Raw genomic sequence first — 23,401 nt, forward strand, 5'->3', positions numbered from 1 at the left:
ATGATCCTACTGGGGATCAATTCCAGGCTCATCTGCATCCCAAATTCCCCTGACTTGTCCATGGGTGGGACAGGCCACCCCCTGTTGTAGCTCCCTTTGCTCAACCACAAGGACAGAACTCCTGCCAGGAGCAGTGCCCAGGAGCACACAATCCCCTGCCCACACTGTCTGGAGAGCAGGTGACCTACTGGGACACCAACCCTGCCTTTCTTTTCTCTGCAGATCTGCATCCAGCAAGGCTGGAAGGCTCCGTACGGGCGCTTCGATATCCTGCCCCTGCTCCTCCAAGCCAACGGCAACGACCCCGAGCTCTTCGAAATCCCACCAGAGCTCGTGCTGGAAGTGCCCATCCGACACCCCAAGTGAGTCAGGGGCAGCCCCAAAACTGCTCGAGGGGATCAGCAGGACTCAGCTCCTCCGGTTCCACCCTTGCCATGGCCTGGGGGAGCTGCACCCAAAACCTCTCCCAGGTTTTCCCTCCAGTGAAGTTGGCAAAGCTGGCAGGGCAGTGTCCATGTCTCAGGGCTTTCCCTTGTATCCAGATGGATTTTCTTAGGAAGTTTCCTTTTCCTTGAAGCCTCCCAGGGCTTACACCCCTCCATAATCACCTTGTCCCCATGAACAGCCCCAAAGGGAGCTACTGATGGAAATGTTCTGCTCAAGTCCTTCGCCCTGCTGGCAAAGTGACCTCCCCCATCCCCCTGCCTGCACTGGGAAGGGAACTCCTGGCTGGTTGCCTAATCCTGACCTTTTTCCTCGGCAGGTTTGAGTGGTTTAAGGACCTGGGCCTGAAGTGGTACGGGCTGCCAGCCGTTTCCAACATGCTCCTGGAGATCGGGGGCTTGGAGTTCTCCGCCTGCCCCTTCAGCGGCTGGTACATGGGCACGGAGATCGGCGTCCGCGACTACTGCGACAGCTCCCGCTACAACATCCTGGAGGTGACTCCTGCTGCTCCCGGCGGGTCTGGGGCTCCTGGGGACAGGCAGGACACCGGGGGAGCACAGGATGTCCCTTCTGGGGCCAGTTCTGGGCCCTCACTTTGGGAAGGATGTCGAGATGGTTGAGTGCATCCAGAGGAGGCAATGAGGCTGGAGAGGGGCTGGGAACACAAACCCTGTGAGGAACCACTGAGGGAGCTGGGGGTGCTCAGCCTGGAGAAAAGGAGACTCAGAGGGGACCTCATCACTCTGCACAGCTCCTGAAAGGTGGCTGTGCTCAGGTGGGGCTGGGCTCTGTCTCCAGGCAGCACTGACAAAACCAGAGGACAGTCTCAAGCTGCACCAAGGGAAATTTAAGTTAGATATCAGGAAAAAGCTTTTCACTGAAAGAGTGATAAAGTACTGGAATTCTCTGCCCAGGGAGGTGGTGCAGTCACCATCCTTGGATGTGTTTAACAAAGCCTGAATGTGGCACTGGGTACCAGGGTTGAGTTGAGGTGTTGGGGCTGGGTTGGACTCGATGATCTTGAAGGTCTCTTCCAACCTGGTCATTCTGTGAATTCTGTGAGTTCTCATGGAGCCACATGGCTGAGGTTGGCGAGGTCTCTGTGTCCTGTGGGCCCAGCAGGGGTCTGACACAGCCAGTGTGGAGTTCCCCACAGGCTTCCCAAAGAATCTTAGGGATCAGCAGGCACCTGTGCTCAGCTGAGGCCAAGTGCTGAAACATGAAAAGGTGCAGAGACACTTGGTGGCTCCTCAGGGATGTGTGTGCCCTTGGGGACCCTCCAGCTGGTCCCATGGCTCATGGAATACCCACAGTAGGAGAGACAAAGCCAAGCCATGGGAAGGTGCCTGTGCAGAGGGTCTGGATCCATCAAAACCTCCCAGGGAAGGTTGTGTTATTTACAGGGGCTCTGTCCCTCCCCAGTCTCCTGAAAACTGGAGGGGTGGGAGCAGTGTGAGTGTCCAGCTGCTCCTGGTGGCCTCCTCAGCAGCATTTGGCCACCTGCCTCTGCTCAGGGAGGAGGAAAGGCCGTGCTCCTGCCAAGGAGAGGAAAAGGCAGGATTTCTTCCCAGAGGAAGGCACCACATCAGCCCTTCCCTGCCCTGTGGGTGCCTTGTGCCAGCCTGGGCCTCTCCTCTGGGTTCCTCTCCCCAAGCAGAGCTCTCCAATCCTTGTTTTTTGGCCGTTAAATCCTTCCCCTCCTGCCACGTGTTGTTACAGCAAGTGGCCAAGAAAATGAACCTGGATATGAGGAAAACGTCCTCGCTGTGGAAGGACCAAGCCCTGGTGGAGATCAACATCGCTGTGCTCTACAGCTTCCAGGTACCTCAGGGCCCTGCTTTGTCTGGGCCAGCCTGGAGGGACGCAGGGACTGGGTGGGACAAGTGTGGAGACATCCACCCAAGCACGACAGCTGAAATTGGGCGGTGCCTCCTGAATTTGGGCTGCTGCAGTGAGATTTAATAATCTCCCCACTCTGGATGTTGTAAAACAACACTGCCAGCACTTGAGTCCTGCTGGTCCAGAAGGAATATCCCAACAGGGGGAAAATCCAGCCCTTCTGACCTATCCATGAGGCAGGAACTGGCGCAGGTTCTCCCCCAGGCTGCACCTAAAGGTTGAGTAACAAAACCAATCCTTGGCCACCCCGCTTCAAAGGGTGAGAGTCCTTCCCAGAGCTGGGTTGGAAGAGCTTCCCAAGGGTCTGATGCTCCATCCCATCCATCCCATCTTTGCTTGGCCAGGACAGGGGAGCAGGGCTCCCATAGCACATCTGTTCTCAAAGCACTGAGGCAGCTTTAGAGCCTCCTTGGGAAGACCAGGCTCAGCAGCCACCTGGGATCATCCCCAAAGACCATGGGAGTAAGGAATATCTGGGACAAGCAGCTCCAAATGTAAAATGTTATCTTTTTCCCTCTGGGATGTGTTGACAGCTGCTGGCTCTGCCCTCTTGTCCCCTGACAGAGTGACAAGGTGACCATCGTGGACCACCACTCGGCCACCGAGTCCTTCATCAAGCACATGGAGAACGAGTACCGGTGCCGGGGGGGCTGTCCCGCCGACTGGGTCTGGATTGTCCCGCCCATGTCGGGCAGCATCACCCCCGTCTTCCACCAGGAGATGCTCAACTACCGCCTGACGCCCTCCTTTGAGTACCAGGTGCTGTCCCCACCCTGCCCTCAGCACTGCCTGTGGCCCAGGGCGGGCTGGGAGTGGGAGCTCAGGAGGTGCAGGAAGGAGAGGGACACCATCCAGCTCCTTCACAGTGGATATTTCACCCTAACATCGTGTAATGATGGGGTTTTGCCCCTCTGTGGGAATGTGGGACACCTGAGCTCCCAATTCTTAAGCACACTTTGGAAGTGCCTAATGGGTGTGTGGGGAAATGGCCTGGAAGACTCCTGCATCCCATATCCCATATCCCATTCCAGCCTGCAGGTTTCAGAGGATGGCTCCTGTATCCCATATCCCATATCCCATATCCCAAATCCCATATCCCATACCCCATATCCCATGTCCCATACCCCATATCCCATACCCCATATCCCATATCCCTCTCCCATATCCCATATCCCATCTCCCATATCCTATATCCCATTCCAGCCTGCAGGTTTAAGAGGATGGCTTCTGTATCCCATATCCCATACCCCATATCCCATATCCCATATCCCATATCCCATATCCCATATCCCATACCCCATATCCCTTATCCCAAATCCCATATCCCATACCCCATATCCTATGTCCCATACCCCATATCCCATACCCCATATCCCATATCCCATACCCCATATCCCTTATCCCAAATCCCATATCCCATACCCCATATCCTATGTCCCATACCCCATATCCCATACCCCATATCCCATATCCCATATCCCATATCCCATATCCCATATCCCATATCCCATATCCCATACCCCATATCCCATATCCCATACCCCATATCCCATAGCCCATATCCCATTCCAGGCTGCAGGTTTGAGAGGATGCCTCCTGCATCCAGGGGATCCACCAGTGGGACAGGGTCTCCTTCCCAGCAGGCCCAGCAGGGGCTCAGGCGCTGCAGCTGGGGTGTTTAACGCTCCAGACCATGAAGAAAAGCCCCTAAGCAAGCACTGCCTCGTTATCCAGGCAGCCCTGCTCCGGTGCTCTCCACACAATGTGACCTTTAGTCAAGAGCCCTTAAGGAATAATCACCGAGCAGGAGCAGTCTGTTCACTCCTGTAAGCAGCCCACCAGGCACCCCGATGCTTGCTGGCTCTGATTGCAGCCTGCAAGGGCACGGAATGAGCTTCTGTGTGCTTGCTCCTGCCTTCAGCTGCCTCCCCTTCCCAAAGGGCCTCTTAGGGGAAAAAAACCTGTGGCCAGAGCAGGGGAAAGGATCTGTTTCTATCACCTCTCCCCTTCTGGCGTTGTCTTCTTTTTTGGCTGTGGCCTATTAACGCTCCTCTCGAGAGGCGACAGAGCAATTGGCCAGATGCTGTTACAAGCCAGGAGGGTTTATTAGATTGCAATTTTCCTGGGCATGTTCCATTGCCCAAAAAAAAACCCACAAGGCTCCAAGGATCAGGGACATAGAGAGGAGAGGGAGAGCTGTGCAGTAGCAGCTATTCCTCCCCTTCCTGATGGGAAGAATTTCACTCTCAGTCTCAGTGGATGCTGCATTTCTCCAAGCTCTGAGCACTCCCCACCCTCTGATCCTGCTTTTCCCTCTCCTAGCCGGACCCCTGGAACACCCACGTCTGGAAAGGGGTCAATGGGACACCCACCAAGAAGAGGGCCATTGGCTTTAAGAAGCTGGCAAAGTGAGTACCGGCGTGCTCTGGAAAGGCCTGGAATGTTTGGGGCTGCTCCTGGATTTGAGCCCCCTGTGGGTGTGTGCATCATCCTACAGTTGATGCACTGAGCCTGGCTTTGGGCTGCTGAAGGCTTTACCTGCCATGAGGGACATCTGGGGGCACAGGCAGTCCTTTGAGCACCCCCTCAGACCCCCAAAAGGGGTGCGAGCAAGTTGAACACCAGATCTTGGATATTGTTTGTTCTCCTGGGCTCTTCATTCTCTGGTTAAAAGGTCTTGATGCTCAGGGGTGGCTTTCCCACTTTTGGAGGGTGTTTTGACAGCTTTTCCTTTCCTTGGGGCAGGAAGATCTCCCTCTCTCTTCAGGGCTGTGCTGGCACTAACAAAATCAAACTCCTGTCCATATTCCTCCTTTTCCCACTGACTTTTTCCCTACTTGAGGAGAACCCGCCCTCGGTGTGTGCCTAACCCTCCAAACACCTGCTTTGGAAGGAAGGGGGGAGATGGGAAGGAGGAACCTCCCTGCAAGGCAGCAGATGGATCAGGGCTGAGCTGAGATTTGCACTTCATGCTCAGTTGACCCCTGGCAAGGGGCCACCCCAGTGCCTCTTCCCTGCCAAGGCTCCTCAGCAGCAGGGATGCAGGAATGAAGCTCAGTTTGGACCCTTTGGCTGATTCTGGCCCGAATTCCTCCCCTGGGGGCCATTGGCAGACAGGAGCTGCTGGTTCTGTGGCAGCAGAGCCCTGGGCTGAGGCAGGAGAGGGCTGGGTGTGCCCTGGTGACGGTGGCCAGGCTGCCAGGTGGCCCTGGCTCGTCACAGCATCTCCCCACGCTTCAGTTTCCCTGAATCCCTGCTCTCAATTTGTTCCCACTCTTCAGCTGTCACCTCCTGCGAGCTGCTCTCCCTGGTGCATCCATAAACAGGAGTAGCAGCTGAGGAATGTGCTCCTGCAGCTGACACTGGGGCTGGGGGAAGAGCAGGAGGATTCATGGAGTTTGGAGGAAAAATGCTTTTATTGCTCCCCTCTGCCCCATTGAGGGATGGTTTTATAAAAATGTGAGCGTGGCAGGTCATTTAAAACAAAATCTCCATTGTTCTTGGTGTAGGGAAAGGAATTGTTCTTGTAATTCACCATTAATCCTGTCTGGATCTGAGCTTATCAGCTGTAGAAAAGGCAGCGTGAGCCCAGAGCCTTCAGCATGATTTGGTGCCTGCTCAGACTCAAAAATCTGGCCAAATCTGAGCCTTCAGACCTGCAGTCCCTGCCCTGAGGCCAGTGCAGGTCCTGGGGACAGGGGACACTGCCAGCAGGGGATGACAAAGGGGCAGAGCTTCGCTGAGGGTGGGGATGCAGCAGCAAACAGAAATGTTCCTGAGGCTGACCTTGCCACGGAGAGGAGCTGCCAGGGGCAGGCAGGATAAACCAGCCTGGAGGAGTTTCTACCTCCTCTTCCCTCTTTTTGTCCTCCCTAAATGATTCCCCAAAACCAGAGTATTTCTGGGCAGGAGGGGCAGGGGGAACTGGACTTCTCCTGCCCAGCCTCTGTTCCCACAGCTCATCTGAAGGGGATGCAGGGGCCCTGCTGGACTCAAAAACCTGGGGCGAGGGCTGTCAAAGTGAATCAGCCAGCCCCTCCTCTTGCAGAGGCCACAGAGATGCTTTGTGCTCCCTCAGCCTCCCAAAAATTGCCTTTCCCTGTTGCAACAGCAGCCCAAATCCAGACCTGATGGCGTTCTGCCTTTCTGGTGGCCCCATTTAAAGGCTTGGTGGTCCCCTTAGAAAATAAGGTGTTTGGCATGTGGGAAAGCCAGCGTTGATGTGATTATGAATGTCCCTAAAATGACAAACCCCAACCCCTGCCCCCATCACGGTGCTCCCACTGATGCCTCAGACAAGGAATCAGCATTCCTGTGCTGCATCACCCACACCAGGACTGGAGAGAGCCTGGTGGCCCCTGGCCCCTCTGTGTGCCCTGAGCCAGCAGGGAGAACTGCAGGAAAAGCACCCAGGCACTGCTGCAGGCACAGAAAGAGCCAGCTGGGCACAAGGCTGGGTTAAATGTGCCACCCCCCAGCCTGCTCCTGCCAGGGGAGGTCTCGGTGCCACCAGAGTGCAAATCACAGGCACTGGGACAGCTCGGTGTGACCTCGGTGTCGCCAGGCTCTGTGTGGAGCAGGCTGGCCAGGGCAGCTCCTGCAGAGCCTCCTGCATGGAGGAGCTGCTGTTCCTCCTGTAGCTCCAGCTCTGATTGGTTCCAGGTCTCCCTCTCCTCTCCTCTCCTCTCCTCTCCTCTCCTCTCCTCTCCTCTCCTCTCCTCTCCTCTCCTCTCCTCTCCTCTCCTCTCCTCTCCTCTCCTCTCCTCTCCTCTCCTCTCCTCTCCTCTCCTCTCCTCTCCTCTCCTCTCCTCTCCTCTCCTCTCCTCTCCTCTCCTCTCCTCTCCTCTCCTCTCCTCTCCTCTCCTCTCCTCTCCTCTCCTCTCCTCTCCTCTCCTCTCCTCTCCTCTCCTCTCCTCTCCTCTCCTCTCCTCCCTTCCCTTCCCTTCCCTTCCCTTCCCTTCCCTTCCCTTCCCTTCCCTTCCCTTCCCTTCCCTTCCCTTCCCTTCCCTTCCCTTCCCTTCCCTTCCCTTCCCTTCCCTTCCCTTCCCTTCCCTTCCCTTCCCTTCCCTTCCCTTCCCTTCCCTTCCCTTCCCTTCCCTTCCCTTCCCTTCCCTTCCCTTCCCTTCCCTTCCCTTCCCTTCCCTTCCCTTCCCTTCCCTTCCCTTCCCTTCCCTTCCCTTCCCTTCCCTTCCCTTCCCTTCCCTTCCCTTCCCTTCCCTTCCCTTCCCTTCCCTTCCCTTCCCTTCCCTTCCCTTCCCTTCCCTTCCCTTCCCTTCCCTTCCCTTCCCTTCCCTTCCCTTCCCTTCCCTTCCCTTCCCTTCCCTTCCCTTCCCTTCCCTTCCCTTCCCTTCCCTTCCCTTCCCTTCCCTTCCCTTCCCTTCCCTTCCCTTCCCTTCCCTTCCCTTCCCTTCCCTTCCCTTCCCTTCCCTTCCCTTCCCTTCCCTTCCCTTCCCTTCCCTTCCCTTCCCTTCCCTTCCCTTCCCTTCCCTTCCCTTCCCTTCCCTTCCCTTCCCTTCCCTTCCCTTCCCTTCCCTTCCCTTCCCTTCCCTTCCCTTTCCCCTTTCCCCTTTCCCCTTTCCCCTTTCCCCTTTCCCCTTTCCCCTTTCCCCTTTCCCCTTTCCCCTTTCCCCTTTCTCCTTTCTCCTTTCTCCTTTCTCCTTTCTCCTTTCTCCTTTCTCCTTTCTCCTTTCTCCTTTCTCCATTTCTCCTTTCTCCTTTCTCCTTTCTCCTTTTTCCATTTCCCCTTTTCCTTTTTCCCTGCCCGTGATTCTTCTCCTGCTTCTGTGCCCCTGCAGAAATACCACCCCCATGCCTGGTTTAGCATTGTCCTCCTTCACCCCATTCAGGTTATTTTGGCTCTGTTCAAGCTCCCCCATCTCCTCTTCCTCTCTGACAAGTCGAGCTCTTCCAAGGCTTCCTTGATTGCCATGTGACAACCAAAATATTGATGCTACAGCTTTGCAAGGCTGCTCATTTAATAAGGAATAAAAAGGTCTGGGCTAGAGGCACAGGTAAGGAGCAGGCTCTGACTGGGATTTATTCCTGCTTCCCAGGGCTGTGAAGTTCTCGGCCAAGCTGATGGGCCAAGCCATGGCCAAGAGGGTCAAGGCCACCATCCTGTACGCCACAGAAACGGGCAAGTCCCAGGTCTATGCAAAAACCCTGTGTGAGATCTTCAAACACGCCTTTGATGCCAAGGTATTGCACCAGCTCCCAGCTCCTGACACGTGAGGGGTGTGAAGTCATGGGTGCTCCAAGGAGACACGTGGGAAACAGCTGCCCAGGGTGTGTCCCTGTGGGTCTGGGCTGGAGAAAAATCCCTGATTTCCTGCAGTGACTGCAGCTGTGGCCCCTCGGGTGGCAGCTCCAGGGCTGCCCGTGTCCCTCCAGGCTCCTGGTCTGGTCAGAATCTGAGCTATTGATGATCCTGAGGTTGTAGAAAGTCTCTGTCTGTCAGCCCCGCTGCCAAAGCAGAAGCCATAATTGGTCTGTGCTGTTTCCAGGCTGTTTATTCTGTTGATCTCTCACATGTTCTGCTGCCCTGCCCAGCTCTGTCCTGCAGGGCAGCGTGTGGGGCTCTGCCCTCAGTGGGATGTGACAAACATTAAATACCAGAAACTCCCTGGGCTGCATTTACAAGAACGTGCCAATATCTGTCACCTACGTTGGACAGTGTGTCCCCAGCCTGAACCAACAGAAAAATGCCAACACCACAGTGAGACATGGAGGGCATGAAGAAGGAGAAAAAGGACAAGACACACCCAATTTCCTCCATCTTGTCCCCTTTGGACCCCTCATCTAGAATCCTAACATTTTACTTTTGCACCCATGCCACACTTAATTATTACTTCTATCAAACACTCAGAGCTTGTAATTCATGCTGTAAGATTGAAAACTCTTTTCCATGGACAGAGATCACAGCCAGTGTCTCTGGGGGCTCTGTCCAGGGGGGTTCCTGACCCCTGCCAGGGTCCCAGACCTGCCAGGGCAGCCAGAGGGAAGCCCTGGATTCCCACAGGTCCCACCTTCCCCGTGCAGAGATGCCAGCAGGGATGTGCTGTCCCCATCCCCAGGCAGCCCAGGAGGCTCCCAGCTCTCTGTGACCTCTCTGTGCCCCCAGGTGATGTCCATGGACGAGTACGACGTGGTGCACCTGGAGCACGAGACCATGGTCCTGGTGGTCACCAGCACCTTCGGCAACGGGGACCCACCTGAGAATGGAGAGGTAGGACAGCAGGGGACAGCAGGGGACAGCAGGGGACAGCAGGGGACAGCAGGGCACAGGGCCAGGAACATCCTTGTTTGGCTCAGACCAAGCTGGAAGGGCCCAAACCAGGTCCAGGTGCTGTAGGAGGCTCCAGCCTGCTCTGGAGCAGGGCTGTCTCCTGATTCCCTGCCATGACACAGCCACTGACCCTGTTCTGTTTGTCCTGTGTGACCACCAGCAGTGTCACACACAGGGTGACAGTCCCCTGGACAGCTGGAACAGCGAGCAGGGAGCAGAGCCACGGCCCAGGCTGTGCTCAGGGCTTGGTTTCCTACAAAACCTAACAAAGCTGATGGCCGTTTTTGCTCTTTTCCTGTAGAAATTTGGCTGTGCATTAATGGAGATGAAGAATCCCAACTCCAACCTGGAGGAGAGGAAGTAAGAGCACTCCATCCCCTTTCCTCCCACACCAACCCTTTCCCCTCCCAGTGCAAACGCCAGCATGCAGGACAGGTTCCCTGCCTTCATCCTCTCACAGGGGAGTGGGAAATCCTCGGGCAGATCTCACCTTTGCAAATATCCAGAAATGGGACCTGCCTGGAGACCCAGGGAATGGAGACACTGGAGGTCCCAGGAAGGACAAGAGCACAGATTCAGGGGTGCCTGTGGATCCCAGCTTGTAATTCCCTGGGGTGACATTTAAAGCTTCTCTCTTCATCTTGAAGAGGCAGGAATCTGTGGAAAAAAAAAAAAAAAATAGTAGGCATTTCCCCAAAATCATCGATTCTGAGAGCCAGGGCCTGTCCAGGAGGCACCAAAATAGAAAGAGTTGGAGGTAGAAGGGAGTTCCCAGCCTTGCAGATGTAGGTGGGGGAGGGCTGCAGAACCAGATTTAGCTCCATGCATGGTGTGAAAAGATTTCTAGGGAAAATAAGAGCTGTGATAAGCCTGTGATGTTTGTAACCGGTACCTTGGAGACAGAATGTGGATTGTAGAAAATCCCCCTTCAGGGGAGGATGAGCTTTGTGCAGATCCCCGGGAGGGAAAGGAAGGGAAGGCGATGACAATGATAATTTGGGGTCTCCTCTTATTTTAGCTGCAAAGAATAAAATATTTCCCTGAACTGGGTCACTGCTGTGCCGTGGAATGTCTCCTGAGCTAACAATTGGCACAGGGCTGCTCCTCAATTCAGGAGGGACCAGCCCTGCAGGCGATCCAGGACAATTCCAGTGCCCTGACTCGGGCGGTGTCACCAGGGCGGTGACAAACACGGCAGGGACCAGCCTGTGGCTCTCCAGAGTGGCCCTGCTGCAGCCCCCCGTGCTGGCCCAGCTGATGGATCCCTGCAGGGCTGCCCAGCTGAAAACCCACCGGGTTCCTCGTGGCCTCGTGCCTCAGTGGGGACAGTGCCAGAGCAGGACGTGCAGGCTGCCCCGGAGGGGTGGGCATGGAGAAAAGGGGAGTTCCACACGTGGTTCTCACCCCAAAGATCTCCTTGGGCACAGATGTGAGGAGGTTAAGAGCCCCTGAGCTCAGTGTTTGCTGTCCCAGACACCTCCAAGTGTGATTTAAGGGCTGGTAGGAGTTTCTAAGAGCCAGGCAGGGACAAGCTGCACCGTCCCAGCTGCTCCAAGCCCCATCCAGCCTGGCCTTGGACACTTCCAGGGATGCAGGCATCCACAGCTTCTCTTTCTGGGATTGCCCCAACCAATATCCAGGACTTGCTAACATCAAGAGCACAAAAACCTTTTGCAATGAGAAAAGGAGACCTGGAGGAGGCTGTGAGGGGAGAGGGACAGTGTCAGCCTGGTGAAAGAGAGCTGGAGAGAGCAGCTCCTGCCCATGCACCCCATGGAGTCCCAGCTCCCCCAGGGAATGCTGAGACCCCTCAGGGCAGGGTGGCCTCTCAGTGTGACAATGTCACAGGATCCCGTCAGGGAGACTGTGCTGGGCTTGATATTTGACTCCTCATTCCTATTCCCAGTTCCCAGTTCCCATCCCCATTCGTAGGTTTCCATTCTCAGTTTCCCATTCCCTGTTCTCATTCCCAGTTTCCAGATGCCATCCCCACCCCATTCCCAGTTTTCCAATCCAAATTTTCCATTCCCAGTTTTCCAATCCCAGTTTCCCATTCCCAGTTTCCCATTCCCAGATTCCCATTCCCATTCTCATTCCCAGATCCCATCCCCATTCCCCAGATCCCATCCCCATTCCCCAGTTCCCATCCCCATTCCCAATATTCCATTCCCATTTTCCCATTCCCAGTTCCCATTCCCATTCTCATTCCCAGATCCCATCCCCATTCCCCAGTTCCCATCCCCATTCCCAGTATTCCATTCCCAGTTTCCTATTCCCAGTTCCCATTCCCATTCTCATCCCCATTCCCAGTATTCCATTCCCAGTTTCCCATTCCCAGTTCCCATTCCCATTCTCATCCCCATTTCCAGTATTCCATTCCCAGTTTCCCATTCCCAGTTTCCCATTCCCAGATCCTGTTCCCATTCCCAGTTCCCAACGCCATTCCCAGTTTTCCATTCCAACTTTCCCTTACAGCAAGGGTTTCCCAAGGGTTTTCCAAAGCATTCCTAAGCCATTCCTATTCCAAGCCTGCTGTTCCAATGCAGCCCATCCACTCCACACCACAAGGACCTTCTCACTCCAGCTGCTGGCCCAGCCTTGGCCCAGCTCCCACCTGGGCAGTTTGGTCTTTGTGTCCATCCAGTCCAGAGGGTTTTGCTGCCCCGAACAGAGTTGGGATTGCAGAAAATCCCCCACACTGCAGGATGAGCTTGGAGCATCTCGGAGCCTGGGGAGGGAGGCCAGCTAACCCGGGATAACCCGGAGGGGGACACGGCCAGGGCCAGCAGCGTGGCCTGGAGCAGGCAGGAAGACGTGGAGGTGTGGGGAGAGGGGAGGCTGAGGAGCAGAGGTGGCCCTGGGGCTCCGTGACCCGGCTGTCACCGGGCTCGGGGCCGCGCTGTGCAGGAGCTGTGCCGTGACTCACGCACGCAGCACTGCTCGCTGCTCTGCCTGCAAATTTAGAAACTCTTGTGCAGAGCAATTTTGGGAGATGGCTCAATTCAGAAATACTTCTGCTGTTGTCAGATTATTTTTTTTTTTCTCTGCTCCCCTTCCCCCTCTTCATCCCTTCTTCTCTCACTCAGTTTTGGTTGGTTGGTTTTTTTTCATTTCCCACTTCCTATGAATGAAACATCCCTCAGAATGTCTCTTCAGACACACCCCGACCTTGTGTGCTGCTGGGCAAGGACAGGTAAAGCCAAAGGTCCTGGCAGCTCTGCATCACTGGGGACAACGTGGCAGCCAGCAGCTGGGCCAGCACAGGGGGAGGTGACAAGGACCGGGATGCAGAGGGGTTGCTCTGGCTTTACCCCCGGAGGGAGCACATTCCTCTGCTCTTCCCACAGAGCCTGCTCGTGGAACTGTGAGCCCTGAGCTCTGCTTTGGCGTCCCCCACGACTGGGACCCCTGTGAGCCCGAAGCCAGGCGAGAGGCACGCAGGTGACCCCAGTGTGACCCTGGATGCTGTCGCTGTTCACAGGAGCTACAAGGTCCGGTTCAACAGCGTCTCCTCCTACTCGGATGCCAGGAAATCCTCCAGTGATGGCCCTGACTCCAGGGACAACTTCGAGAGCACGGGGCCCCTGGCAAACGTCAGGTAAAGGGGACAGGGCAGGAGCTGGTGCTGCACAGAGCCCGCAGCTCCCACCTCACCCCGAGGAGTTTTGGGGATGTGCAGACCCCTCCAGGCTGCTGTGGGTGGTGGTGGGACAGGAGGGGCCAGCTGTGCTCTGGCAAACTCCAGAGCTCCTTGCTCCTGTAATGTTTCCATGAGACCTGGCCCTGAACTGAGAAAATTCAGATCAATAGTTGCGATTTTTAAAACTTAATAGCTGTATCTGGATGAAGCTTTTCAACTTGGCCTATCATTTGCTGACTTGCTACCCAGACATGTGGTCTCTAGTGCAGCACAAACTGCAAATTTTCACCAAAGCCACACATCAAGTGAATTCTCAGAATAAATTGTTCATATAGTAAGTGAAAACAGCTGCATTGTGGTGAGTCACTGGGGTTGGAAACTGCTCATCACCTCGTGTGTGTGAGAGAGGCGTGAGCCCCACGATTTAGGGAGCACATTAGTAAACTCTGGTATCTTCTGGTGGGATGACCTTCCCACTCAGGGTCCCTCCCAGCTGAGCAGCCACAGCTGAGCCATCCTTGCACAGGTTCTCCGTGTTCGGGCTGGGCTCCCGGGCTTACCCCCACTTCTGCGCCTTCGCCCGCGCCGTGGACACGCTCCTGGAGGAGCTGGGCGGAGAGAGGATCCTCCGCATGGGAGAAGGGGATGAGCTCTGTGGCCAGGAGGAATCCTTCAGGACCTGGGCCAAGAAGGTCTTCAAGGTAACCTGGGCCTGCAGGGAGGAGAAGGACAGAGGCTGGAGCTGGATCCCAACCCAGCTCCCAGCACATTCCAGCACCACTCTAGCCCTCAATAATGAGGGTGGAGCTGATGCTCTGGTTTGTGCTGACCACCCAAAGGTTGAATTCCTGCATCATCCCAAATATCTGGGAAGGAGAGCACCACTTGATGTGGTGGCCACTGGGACAGTCCCACCCTGCTGGGGGCTCCGTGTCCATGTGGGTTGGGATGAGGGGGTGGCTGGGCTCGGGGGGTGCCTGAGGGCCTGGTGCGTGCTGCAGGCAGCGTGTGACGTGTTCTGCGTGGGGGATGATGTCAACATCGAGAAAGCCAACAACTCCCTGATCAGCAACGACCGCAGCTGGAAGAGGAGCAAGTTCCGCCTGACCTACGTGGCTGAGGCCCCGGAGCTCACACAAGGTACAGCCCTGGAGGCTCTGGCTGCGGGGCACATGGACAAGACACGGGGGCAAAGGGGCCAGACCCTGTTTTTTTGTCTCTGTTCAATTCCCAGCATTTCAGCCCTGCCTTTCCCCCCCATTCCCTGCCCAAGGAACAGCCCCAGGCCCCTCTGGCAGGTCCCTGTCTGTGTCTGTAACAGAGATGTTTGGACATGAGCTGCTCTCCCTCCTCCTGACCCCGTTTTCTGAAGCGAGGAGCTGGAGCCTTGGGATCTTTCCAGGCTTATTTTGTGCAATGCTGCTCCGTGGAGCGTTGTGGAGCAAAGGCAGGTCCGGCCCACGGACACCTGGCCCCTCAGCACGGCTCCTGCAGCTCCTGCAGCACCGGCTCAGCCCTTCCCAAATCCTCTCCTGCCAGCCAGGTGGCACCTGCAGCGAGAGGAGCTGTGGGCAACGTGAGGGCACCGCCCTGAGTGTCGTAGGGGTGGCTTTGGAGTCCTCTCTGTCACTAAAAAAACGTGCTTGGGTTACCCCTGGGGTTTCTGATCCCTTGGGCTCGCAGGAGAGAGGTCAAACCCCTGTGGTCAGCTCTGGTCTGAAGGGCTGAACCCACAGTGGTCCTACAGAAGCCTTGGCCATGCTCTGCTGAATCCCTTCCCTGACTCTTTTCCTCCTCAGGACTGTACAGCATCCACAAAAAGCGCGTCTATGCAGCCCGGCTCCTCACACGCCAGAACCTGCAGAGCCCCAAGTCCAGGTAGGAGATGCAGCCATCCTGGGAGCTGAAAGCACACCTGGGGCACCCAAAACAGTGCTACAAACAGCCCCTGAGCCCTGGATGTCCATGGAAGCCACCTTTGTGCAGGCCATGAGTCAGTCTGGAAGGCAGTGGAGGGTGCTCCTGGCCTCCACGCATGGTGAAATTCCTGCTGGTCCCTCCCTCAGCCCATGGGATGGGGAGCTGGCTAGAGGGGCATCAAAGGAAGGATAAAATTGCTGAGCAAGAGGTTAAATTGGTTTTTTCCCTTTTAAAAAAAGTCCCTGAGGGTGAGTCAGGGCGTGCTGCAGTGTCCCTTCTCCCTGCTGTGACCTTGGTGACACGGCCACCACAGCTTGGACGTGCCACCACCCCTGCCCAGCTCACCAGCAGCTCTGAGGCCAGGGCACAGCCACTCCCTGAAGGATCTCTGGGGGTTTCCCAAGGATCACCCCAAAGTCAGCGATTCTGGGCAAGGATCCCCCAAACCACTTTTCCCTGCTTTTCCTCCTTCCCCCTTGGCAGCCGCCTGACGATTTTCCTGCGCCTGCACACCAACGGGCACCAGGAGCTGCAGTACCAGCCCGGGGACCACCTGGGCGTCTTCCCAGGCAACCACGAGGACTTGGTCAATGCCCTCATAGACAGGCTTGAGGATGCCCCTCCGACCAACCAGGTGGTGAAGGTGGAGCTGCTGGAGGAGAGGAGCACAGCTCTAGGTAACCAGGGAGTACAGGTGGCCTCTCTCCTCCTTTCCCTGCAGCTCCTCAGGGTGGTGGGTGGCCCCAGGAAAATTATTTTCATCTCCCTGCTGGGTGTGCCTGGGTTGGGAGCACCTCCTTCATCCCTGCTCTGCCCAGAGCCATTGCTTGTCTGCACTTGGGATGTGGAGCAAGGGTAGGGCCCTGGGGAAGGTTTTCCATGGAAAAACTAAAGGTGTTTATATTCCCTTAGAAAGGGCAATATCCAGGACTGGGAAGAAGAATTAAGGGATGTGGAGGGGCCATCCCAACACCGTATTTCAGGGATAAGTCTGATTCCCTGCTGCCATGCATGGTGTAACTGGAGATGGAAAACCCTAATCCAGTGTCTCAGAGGGGGATGAAAACCAGGATTTGCCCACCTTGGCCCTGCTGCTCAGCTGATCCCAGGCTTGTGCTGGATTCCCCTGGCAGGTGTCATCAGCAACTGGACAGACGAGAACCGTGTCCCACCCTGCACCATCTTCCAGGCCTTCAAGTACTACCTGGACATCACCACGCCTCCCACCCCGCTGCTGCTGCAGCAGTTCGCTCTGCTGGCCACCAGTGACAAGGAGAAGAAACGTCTGCAGGTCCTCAGCAAGGTAGAGAACCAAAGCCCCACGTTCTGCAAGGGCCTGGGGGCAATCACAGCCCAGCCAGGGCATTTCCATCCCACACAGTTTTTAGGCTGAGTCTCCACCCCTGAGCAGGGCTCAGAGTGCCTTCACTGTGTGAAAAACGCCAATCACTTCGTTTTTAAAATTTTTAAAGTTTGATAATAATAAAATGGTTATAAAAATTATCATACAATTAGAGTAATAAAGCTTAGAGTTAGGACAATTACAAGACAATAAAAGGCAAAGAATTACGGACATCCGGATGCTCTTGGACACTAAGTCACAAAAAGCATGACTTGTGAACAAAGGAATCACCCTTAAACCAATACACTTGTTGCATATTCATACACCTTCATGGTTATGCATACATTATATTCTAAATAAGAAACTCTGTCTGTTGTATGTCAACTGTTTCCTTTAATCCCCTGGCGTCTTCGAGTCTGAGCAAGGCCTGAAGAAATTAGCTTCTTCTGATAAGAAGCCATAAATTCCTCTCCTTTGGAAGATTTAGGTGTTCCTCGAAGCGAGTATCTCATCCTAAAAAAAAAAGAAAAAAAACCTTCCTCCCCACATACAGAGTGTCTTTATATATAATATTTTTTTTAACTACCAAAGTCTTCATTTTAACTACAAAAGCACAACTAATCAATATAGTAACTATCCGCGTAGAGCCATATAATACGCATTTTTCACAACTGCCAGCCACTCCAGCTTTGCCATGGACCTCCTGGGATATCACCTGAGGCACCTGGAAAAGGCAGATCCTGCAGCTCTCTCCTCCCTCCCTCTTTGCCAGGGCTTGCAGGAGTATGAAGAGTGGAAGTGGTCCAAGAACCCCACAATCGTGGAGGTGCTGGAGGAGTTCCCCTCGGTGCAGATGCCCTCCACGCTGCTGCTGACGCAGCTGCCCCTCCTGCAGCCCCGCTACTACTCCATCAGCTCGTCGCCGGAGATGTACCCAGGGGAGGTGCACCTCACCGTGGCCGTGGTGTCCTACCGCACCCGAGGTACCGCCGGGGCTCCGGGGAAGGCACGGGGCCAGCCCCCCAAACCTCTGCCGGGGGATGTGCCCTTAAAGCCTGCTGCAGGAGCAGGTGTCGCAGCACGCGTCCCCGGCCGGGGAATAATTAGCATTGGCTCCATCGTTCCAGAAGGCTCATCAATCTCTTTGTTTCACTGTACTTATTGAGAAACCCATCGCCCTTACAGACAGCACAGTTCCATTTTTCATAATTGGTCCTTGAATCCAAACACCAACACCATTGGTCAATCAAGAAATCACCCTTTGGTCAACAAATCGCCAAAAACACATTCCACATGTTCACAGCAGCAGATCCACCAACCGAGGATAAGAATTGTTTCTCATTCTTTTCTCAGTTCTTCTCACAGCCTTCCCCAGGACAATGCCTGGGAAGGTTCTGCCTGTTGCTCTCTGTGGCCAGAGAGCTGCTGCCACAAGTAGATTCCCCCAGACCGCTGCTGTCCCAAGGCATGGAGAGTGGCAGTGACACAGAGATGACACTTCTGGGGCAGTGTCTGGGTTTAAAAGCCAGGTGTCTGCTAAGGAAGGCAGGAACATCCCCTGAAATGGAAAATGTAAATCCCCTCCCTCTGAATTATTATAAATTTGAAATTAAGAGGCTCTCAGGCAAAGATATGGGAATAGGAGTAACAATTTTATTGGGGAAAAAAATAAAAGTAAAACAAAATTGCAGTAATACAAAGCAACCACTGCCAGAGTCAGAGCAGCCCTGTCCCCCTGTGGGTCAGGGAGGTGGCTCAGCCCCATCCCAGGGGGGCTCAGCCCTCCTGCAGTGCCAGCTGTGCTTCTGCTGGAGCAGGATCTGCACAAGGGGGGAGTTTTCCTCTGGAGCTCCAGGGCTGGGGGAGATGGGCCTGGGCTCCTCTGGGAATGCAGGGGGAAGGAAGCTGCTCCTCTGGGAATGCAGGGGGAAGGAAGCTGCTCCTCTGGGAATGCAGGGGGGAGAAAGCTGCTCCTCTGGGAATGCAGGGGGGAGAAAGCTGCTCCTCTGGGAATGCAGGGGGAAGGAAGCTGCTCCTCTGGGAATGCAGGGGGCAAAGGCTGCTGTGCTGTTCCCAGGTCAGATTGGATCCAGGTAGGAATGCTTGGCTCCTCCCCTGGGCACAGCATCTCCCATGGATGATGGAATTTTCTCAGCCATGCAGGGACACTCAGTGGCCATGGACAGCAGAGATCTCCTGGAGGGAGGATTGGCTGTGGGAGAGATAAAGAAAACTGCCCAATGAACAGAATGCCCCAGCACTAACAGATAGGGATAAAATACACTCCCCCAGCTAAATCTTTCATCCTGAGACAGGCAGGTACATAACCCAAGCCTCATGTAGGATTCTGTTAGCCCACCCCAAAATCCCCAGCAGCCAAACTCGTGTAGCAGTGCAAGCCTGGGTGTGTCCAGGCATGGTCATGGCGTGGATGGACACAGCCCTGGAGCTCTGCAGGACACAGGAGGACAGTGGAGCTGCCATGGAGGGTTTGTGTTTGGGAGCATCACGATGCTGCTCCTGCCAAAATGGTCCAAAGGAGAGTTGGGTGCTCTCTAAGGATTGTGGAGATCCAGCTATGCCAGGTCAGGGTCCTGGGTAACTCCACAGAGGGATCCAAGTGCCAAACTCTGCCAGCTTCGTGGAGGATGGATGCTGAGGTATGAAATGTTGGAATGTTTCAGGGAGGTGTTCATGCAGGATGTAGCAGGGAGGGTTTTAGGACAGAAAACAGAGTCGTTGGGTGATGTGCCACATACAGACCTCCATCCATCCCTCCCTTGAAATATCTACCCCCTGCAGCCCCCTGAAGTTACCAGGCTAGCCCAGATCTGCGAGGCCTTGGGGGGAAGTATTTCAGGGGCAAGGCAAAAGATTCCAAAAGAGGTTCCAACCCCCTGTGCAGTCCAAGATGTTCATTCCAGGGGAGGAAGAGGGAAAGAGAGTGAACGAGGAAGGGACAGAGCCTTATCTAGGCTCAGTACTGGATGGGCTACTTGGCTCCCAGCCAGGTGGGTCAAGAAAGGAAGGAAGGGCTCAACTAACATGGTCACAGCTGCAGGGGTCTCTGGGGAGGGAAAACCCATTCCCCAGAGCAATACAACACTCCCTCCCTTCCCAGATGGAGAGGGACCGATCCACCACGGCGTGTGCTCCTCGTGGCTCAGTCGGATCCAGACGGATGAAGTGGTGCCCTGCTTTGTACGAGGGTGAGTGACCCACCCGAGGCCAGGCCTGAGCAAGAGGGGTGAGACCCCTCACAGGGTGAGCTCTCTGCCCTCGACTGTTGTCACGGTGGGAGAAAACAGGGCTGGGTTTGCAATTAAATGGTTCCCTTTTGAGAGAAATTCTGCACAAAAATGTCACATTGTGGGACTTCACCTCATCTCCCAGCCCTCCCTCCCCGGGAGGTGTCTCAGCTGGGCAGAGGGAGCACCCTGCTGGTGTCTAACTGGATCTTGGATGTGTGCAGTGCCCCCGGGTTCCACCTGCCCCAGGACCCCCAGGTGCCCTGCATCCTCATCGGCCCCGGCACCGGCATCGCCCCTTTCCGCAGCTTCTGGCAGCAGCGGCTCTTCGACATCCAGCACAAAGGTGGGGCCGTCCTTCCTCCTCACAGATTTTGGGTGGGGCCATCCTCTTCCTCACCTCACACAGATTTTGTGTGGGGCTGTCCTTCCTCCTCACAGATTTTGGGTGGGGCCGTCCTCTTCTTCACCTCAGGCAGATTTTGGGCAGGGCCATCCTTCTTCCCCTCACAGATTTTGGGTGGGACCGTCCTCTTCCACACCTCACACAGATTTTGGGAGGGGCCATCCTTCTTCCCCTCACAGATTTTGGGTGGGACCGTCCTCTTCCACACCTCACACAGATTTTGGGAGGGGCCATCCTCTTCCACACCTCACACAAATTTTGGGCAAGGCTGTCCAGCTCTTCACCTCAAACAGAATTTGGGTGGGGCTGTCCTTCCTCATCTCACAGATTTTGAGTGGGGCAATCACTTCCTCACCTCACACAGCTTTTGTGTGGGGCTGTCCTTCCTCAGCTCCCAGATTTTGGGTGGGGCCATCCTCTTCCTCACCTCGCACAGATTTTTGGGCAAGGCTGTTCTGTTCTTCACCTCAAACAGATTTTGTGTGGTGCCATCCTCTTCCTCACCTCACACAGTTTTTGGGTGGGGCCGTCCTTCCTCCCCTCACAGATTTTGGGTGGGGTCATCCTCTTCCTCACCTCACACAGATTTTGGGTGGAGATGTCCTGTTCCTCACCTCAAACAGATTTTGAGTGGGGTCATCCTCTTCCTCACCTCACACAGATTTTGGGTGGAGATGTTCTGTTCCTCACCTCAAACAGATTTTGGGTGGGGTCATCCTTCCTCACCTCACACAAATTTTGGGCAAGACCGTCCTGTTCTTCACCTCAAACAGATTTTGTGTGGTGCCATCCTCTTCCTCACCTCAAACAGTTTTTGGGTGGCGCCATCCTCTTCACTTCAAACAGATTTTGGGTGGGGCTGTCCTTCCTCACCTCACACAGATTTTTGGGTGGGGCCATCCTCTTCCTCACCTCACAGTTTTTGGGAACCCTGAGCTGGGGTGTCGGGAGGAAAGTCCCACCCTGCCGGGCATGTCCCAGCAGATCTGCTGGCAGTCTGGAGGGAGGTGGCTGGTGGGAATTGGAGGCGGCTTATGGGAATTGGTGGCAGCTCGTGGGAATTGGTGGCCCCGGGCTGAGTGCTGTCCCCGTGCTGTCCCCAGGGCTGAAGCCGTGTCCCATGGTGCTGGTGTTTGGCTGCCGGCAGTCCCGGATCGACCACATCTACAAGGAGGAGACGCTCTTTGCCAAAGCCCAGGGTGTCTTCAGAGAGCTGTACACGGCCTATTCCCGGGAACCCGACAAACCAAAGGTGGGCACGGCCCCGGGAACGCCGCGTGCCCGCGGGGAGCTGGCAGGGTGGGGACACGCTGCTTCCCTGGCCAGTGGTGGGTGACTGTCCCTGGGGCACAGCGTGTGCAGGACTGTCCCTTCCCTGTGGGCACCATTCCCAGGACTGTCCCTTCCCTGTGGGTGTGTCCCCATCCCAGTGCCAGCCAGAACGTGTGCCCAGGCTGCTCCTGCAGCCATCCGGGTGGGAGAGAAAAAAAAGTGGGAAAAAAGGGAAAAGTGGAAAAAAAGGGGCGGGGGGAAGGGAAGGGAAGGGAAGGGAAGGGAAGGGAAGGGAAGGGAAGGGAAGGGAAGGGAAGGGAAGGGAAGGGAAGGGAAGGGAAGGGAAGGGAAGGGAAGGGAAGGGAAGGGAAGGGAAGGGAAGGGAAGGGAAGGGAAGGGAAGGGAAGGGAAGGGAAGGGAAGGGAAGGGAAGGGAAGGGAAGGGAAGGGAAGGGAAGGGAAGGGAAGGGAAGGGAAGGGAAGGGAAGGGAAGGGAAGGGAAGGGAAGGGAAGGGAAGGGAAGGGAAGGGAAGGGAAGGGAAGGGAAGGGGGAAAGAAAAAGGAGTCACCCAGTGGGGTGTTCCAGAGCCAGTGCAAATAAATACCTGCTCCAAATTCCCACTCTGACTGAACAGGCCTGGCAATGGAAGCGGTGGTGCAGGTGTGCCCATGCAAGAGCAGAAGGATGCTTTGCTGCTGTGCCCACCTCTTCTTTGTCACTGTGGGCGCTGCAAGGCACAGCTGTGTCCCCCAAAGAGGGACCACCCCTCAGTGCTGCCCCCAGGGCAGGACAAACCCGAGCTAACCCCAGCTCCCCCCTCGTCCCTCAGAAATACGTGCAGGACGTGTTGCAGGAGCAGCTGGCCCAGACCGTGTTCAGAGCGCTGAAGGAGCAGGGAGGCCACATCTACGTCTGCGGAGATGTCACCATGGCCGGGGATGTCCTCAAGGCCGTGCAGCTCATCGTGAGGCAGCAGGGCCAGCTGTCGGCCGAGGAGGCAGGAGCCTTCCTCAGCAAGCTGCGGGTGAGTCGTGTCTGCAGCGTGCCACCGCCACCGGTGCGTGCCACCACGGCCACCCCTGCCACGGGCACTGCACCTGCTGCCTGCCCCTGCCCACCCAGGGAGGGTCGGGAGGGGGACATTCCAGAGGTTTCTGTGTGCAGGGAGGTCACCTGGCTCTTCTGGGGAGCACCACTGCCAGAGCTTTTGGGCAGGGCTTGTTCGCCATCCATCAAAAAATGGATTTATCAGGGCGTTCTGTGGGTCCCCGCTGCAAATCTCCCTGTTTGTGCACCCCGTGCCAGACACAGATGATGCAGCTGAGCTCATCATGAGCTCAGTTTGGGACACAGATCCACGGGTGGATGCTGGAACAGCTCTGCTTCTCCCCAGGGGGATAACTCAGCCTGATTCCCCTGGGATTTCCCTTTCTGAACCATGTCCCCACCTCCATCCAAGCCCCATCCAAGGGAGCCCAGAGCCCCTGGCTGTTCACAGAGTGCCCTTGGGCTGCTGTGCCCCTGCCAGCCAGGAATTTCCAGCAGCTGTGGGGGTCTAATGCCCAGAACAGCCCTGCTGTGCCCAGGGTGTGACCTTGGGAAGGTCACTGCACCCCTCTGTCCCCTCGTGACAATCCCCAAACCCTCTCCTGCCCATTTGCTGCCTCCCCACCACGCAGGATTTTGCTGGGGCCGGCCCCGAGCGTTCACAATTCCCATTTTTCCCCCTGCCACCCTCCCTCCCAGGATGACAGCCGGTACCACGAGGATATTTTTGGAGTCACCCTGCGCACGTACGAGGTGACAAACCGCCTTAGATCCGAGTCCATCGCGTTCATCGAGGAGAGCAAAAAAGACACGGATGAGTGAGTTGACACGTTTGTTTTAACCCCTGCAGTCACCTCGTGGGCTGGGGGATGGGGAAGGGTGGGAAAGGATGGGAAAG

At 55.8% G+C, this 23,401-nt stretch overlaps 1 protein-coding gene across 5 annotated transcripts in view; it reads left to right on the forward strand.

The window, feature by feature from the left end:
* NOS1 (nitric oxide synthase 1) overlaps positions 1-23,401 on the forward strand; it is a 92,546-nt gene that overhangs the window by 61,372 nt on the left and 7,773 nt on the right. For 4 of the 5 annotated variants that reach the window (XM_085592959.1, XM_085592960.1, XM_085592961.1 and 1 more), the window contains exons 9-28: positions 223-362; positions 764-938; positions 2,164-2,265; positions 2,908-3,102; positions 4,666-4,751; positions 8,397-8,541; positions 9,464-9,568; positions 9,930-9,988; positions 13,110-13,226; positions 13,795-13,969; positions 14,270-14,408; positions 15,068-15,146; positions 15,672-15,865; positions 16,322-16,491; positions 17,303-17,513; positions 19,652-19,739; positions 20,003-20,124; positions 21,288-21,436; positions 22,286-22,480; positions 23,203-23,321. In XM_085592959.1, the coding sequence (XP_085449085.1) occupies positions 223-362; positions 764-938; positions 2,164-2,265; positions 2,908-3,102; positions 4,666-4,751; positions 8,397-8,541; positions 9,464-9,568; positions 9,930-9,988; positions 13,110-13,226; positions 13,795-13,969; positions 14,270-14,408; positions 15,068-15,146; positions 15,672-15,865; positions 16,322-16,491; positions 17,303-17,513; positions 19,652-19,739; positions 20,003-20,124; positions 21,288-21,436; positions 22,286-22,480; positions 23,203-23,321 (2,765 nt within the window). Of the gene's footprint in view, positions 1-222; positions 363-763; positions 939-2,163; positions 2,266-2,907; positions 3,103-4,665; positions 4,752-8,396; positions 8,542-9,463; positions 9,569-9,929; positions 9,989-13,109; positions 13,227-13,794; positions 13,970-14,269; positions 14,409-15,067; positions 15,147-15,671; positions 15,866-16,321; positions 16,492-17,302; positions 17,514-19,651; positions 19,740-20,002; positions 20,125-21,287; positions 21,437-22,285; positions 22,481-23,202; positions 23,326-23,401 lie in introns of those variants that run through there. The other variant, XM_085592962.1, reaches the window with a different exon arrangement.

This window comes from Lonchura striata, chromosome 15 (assembly GCF_050655825.1).
Source record: "Lonchura striata isolate lonStrDom1 chromosome 15, ASM5065582v1, whole genome shotgun sequence".
In the NCBI taxonomy this organism is placed as follows: Eukaryota; Metazoa; Chordata; class Aves; order Passeriformes; family Estrildidae; genus Lonchura; species Lonchura striata.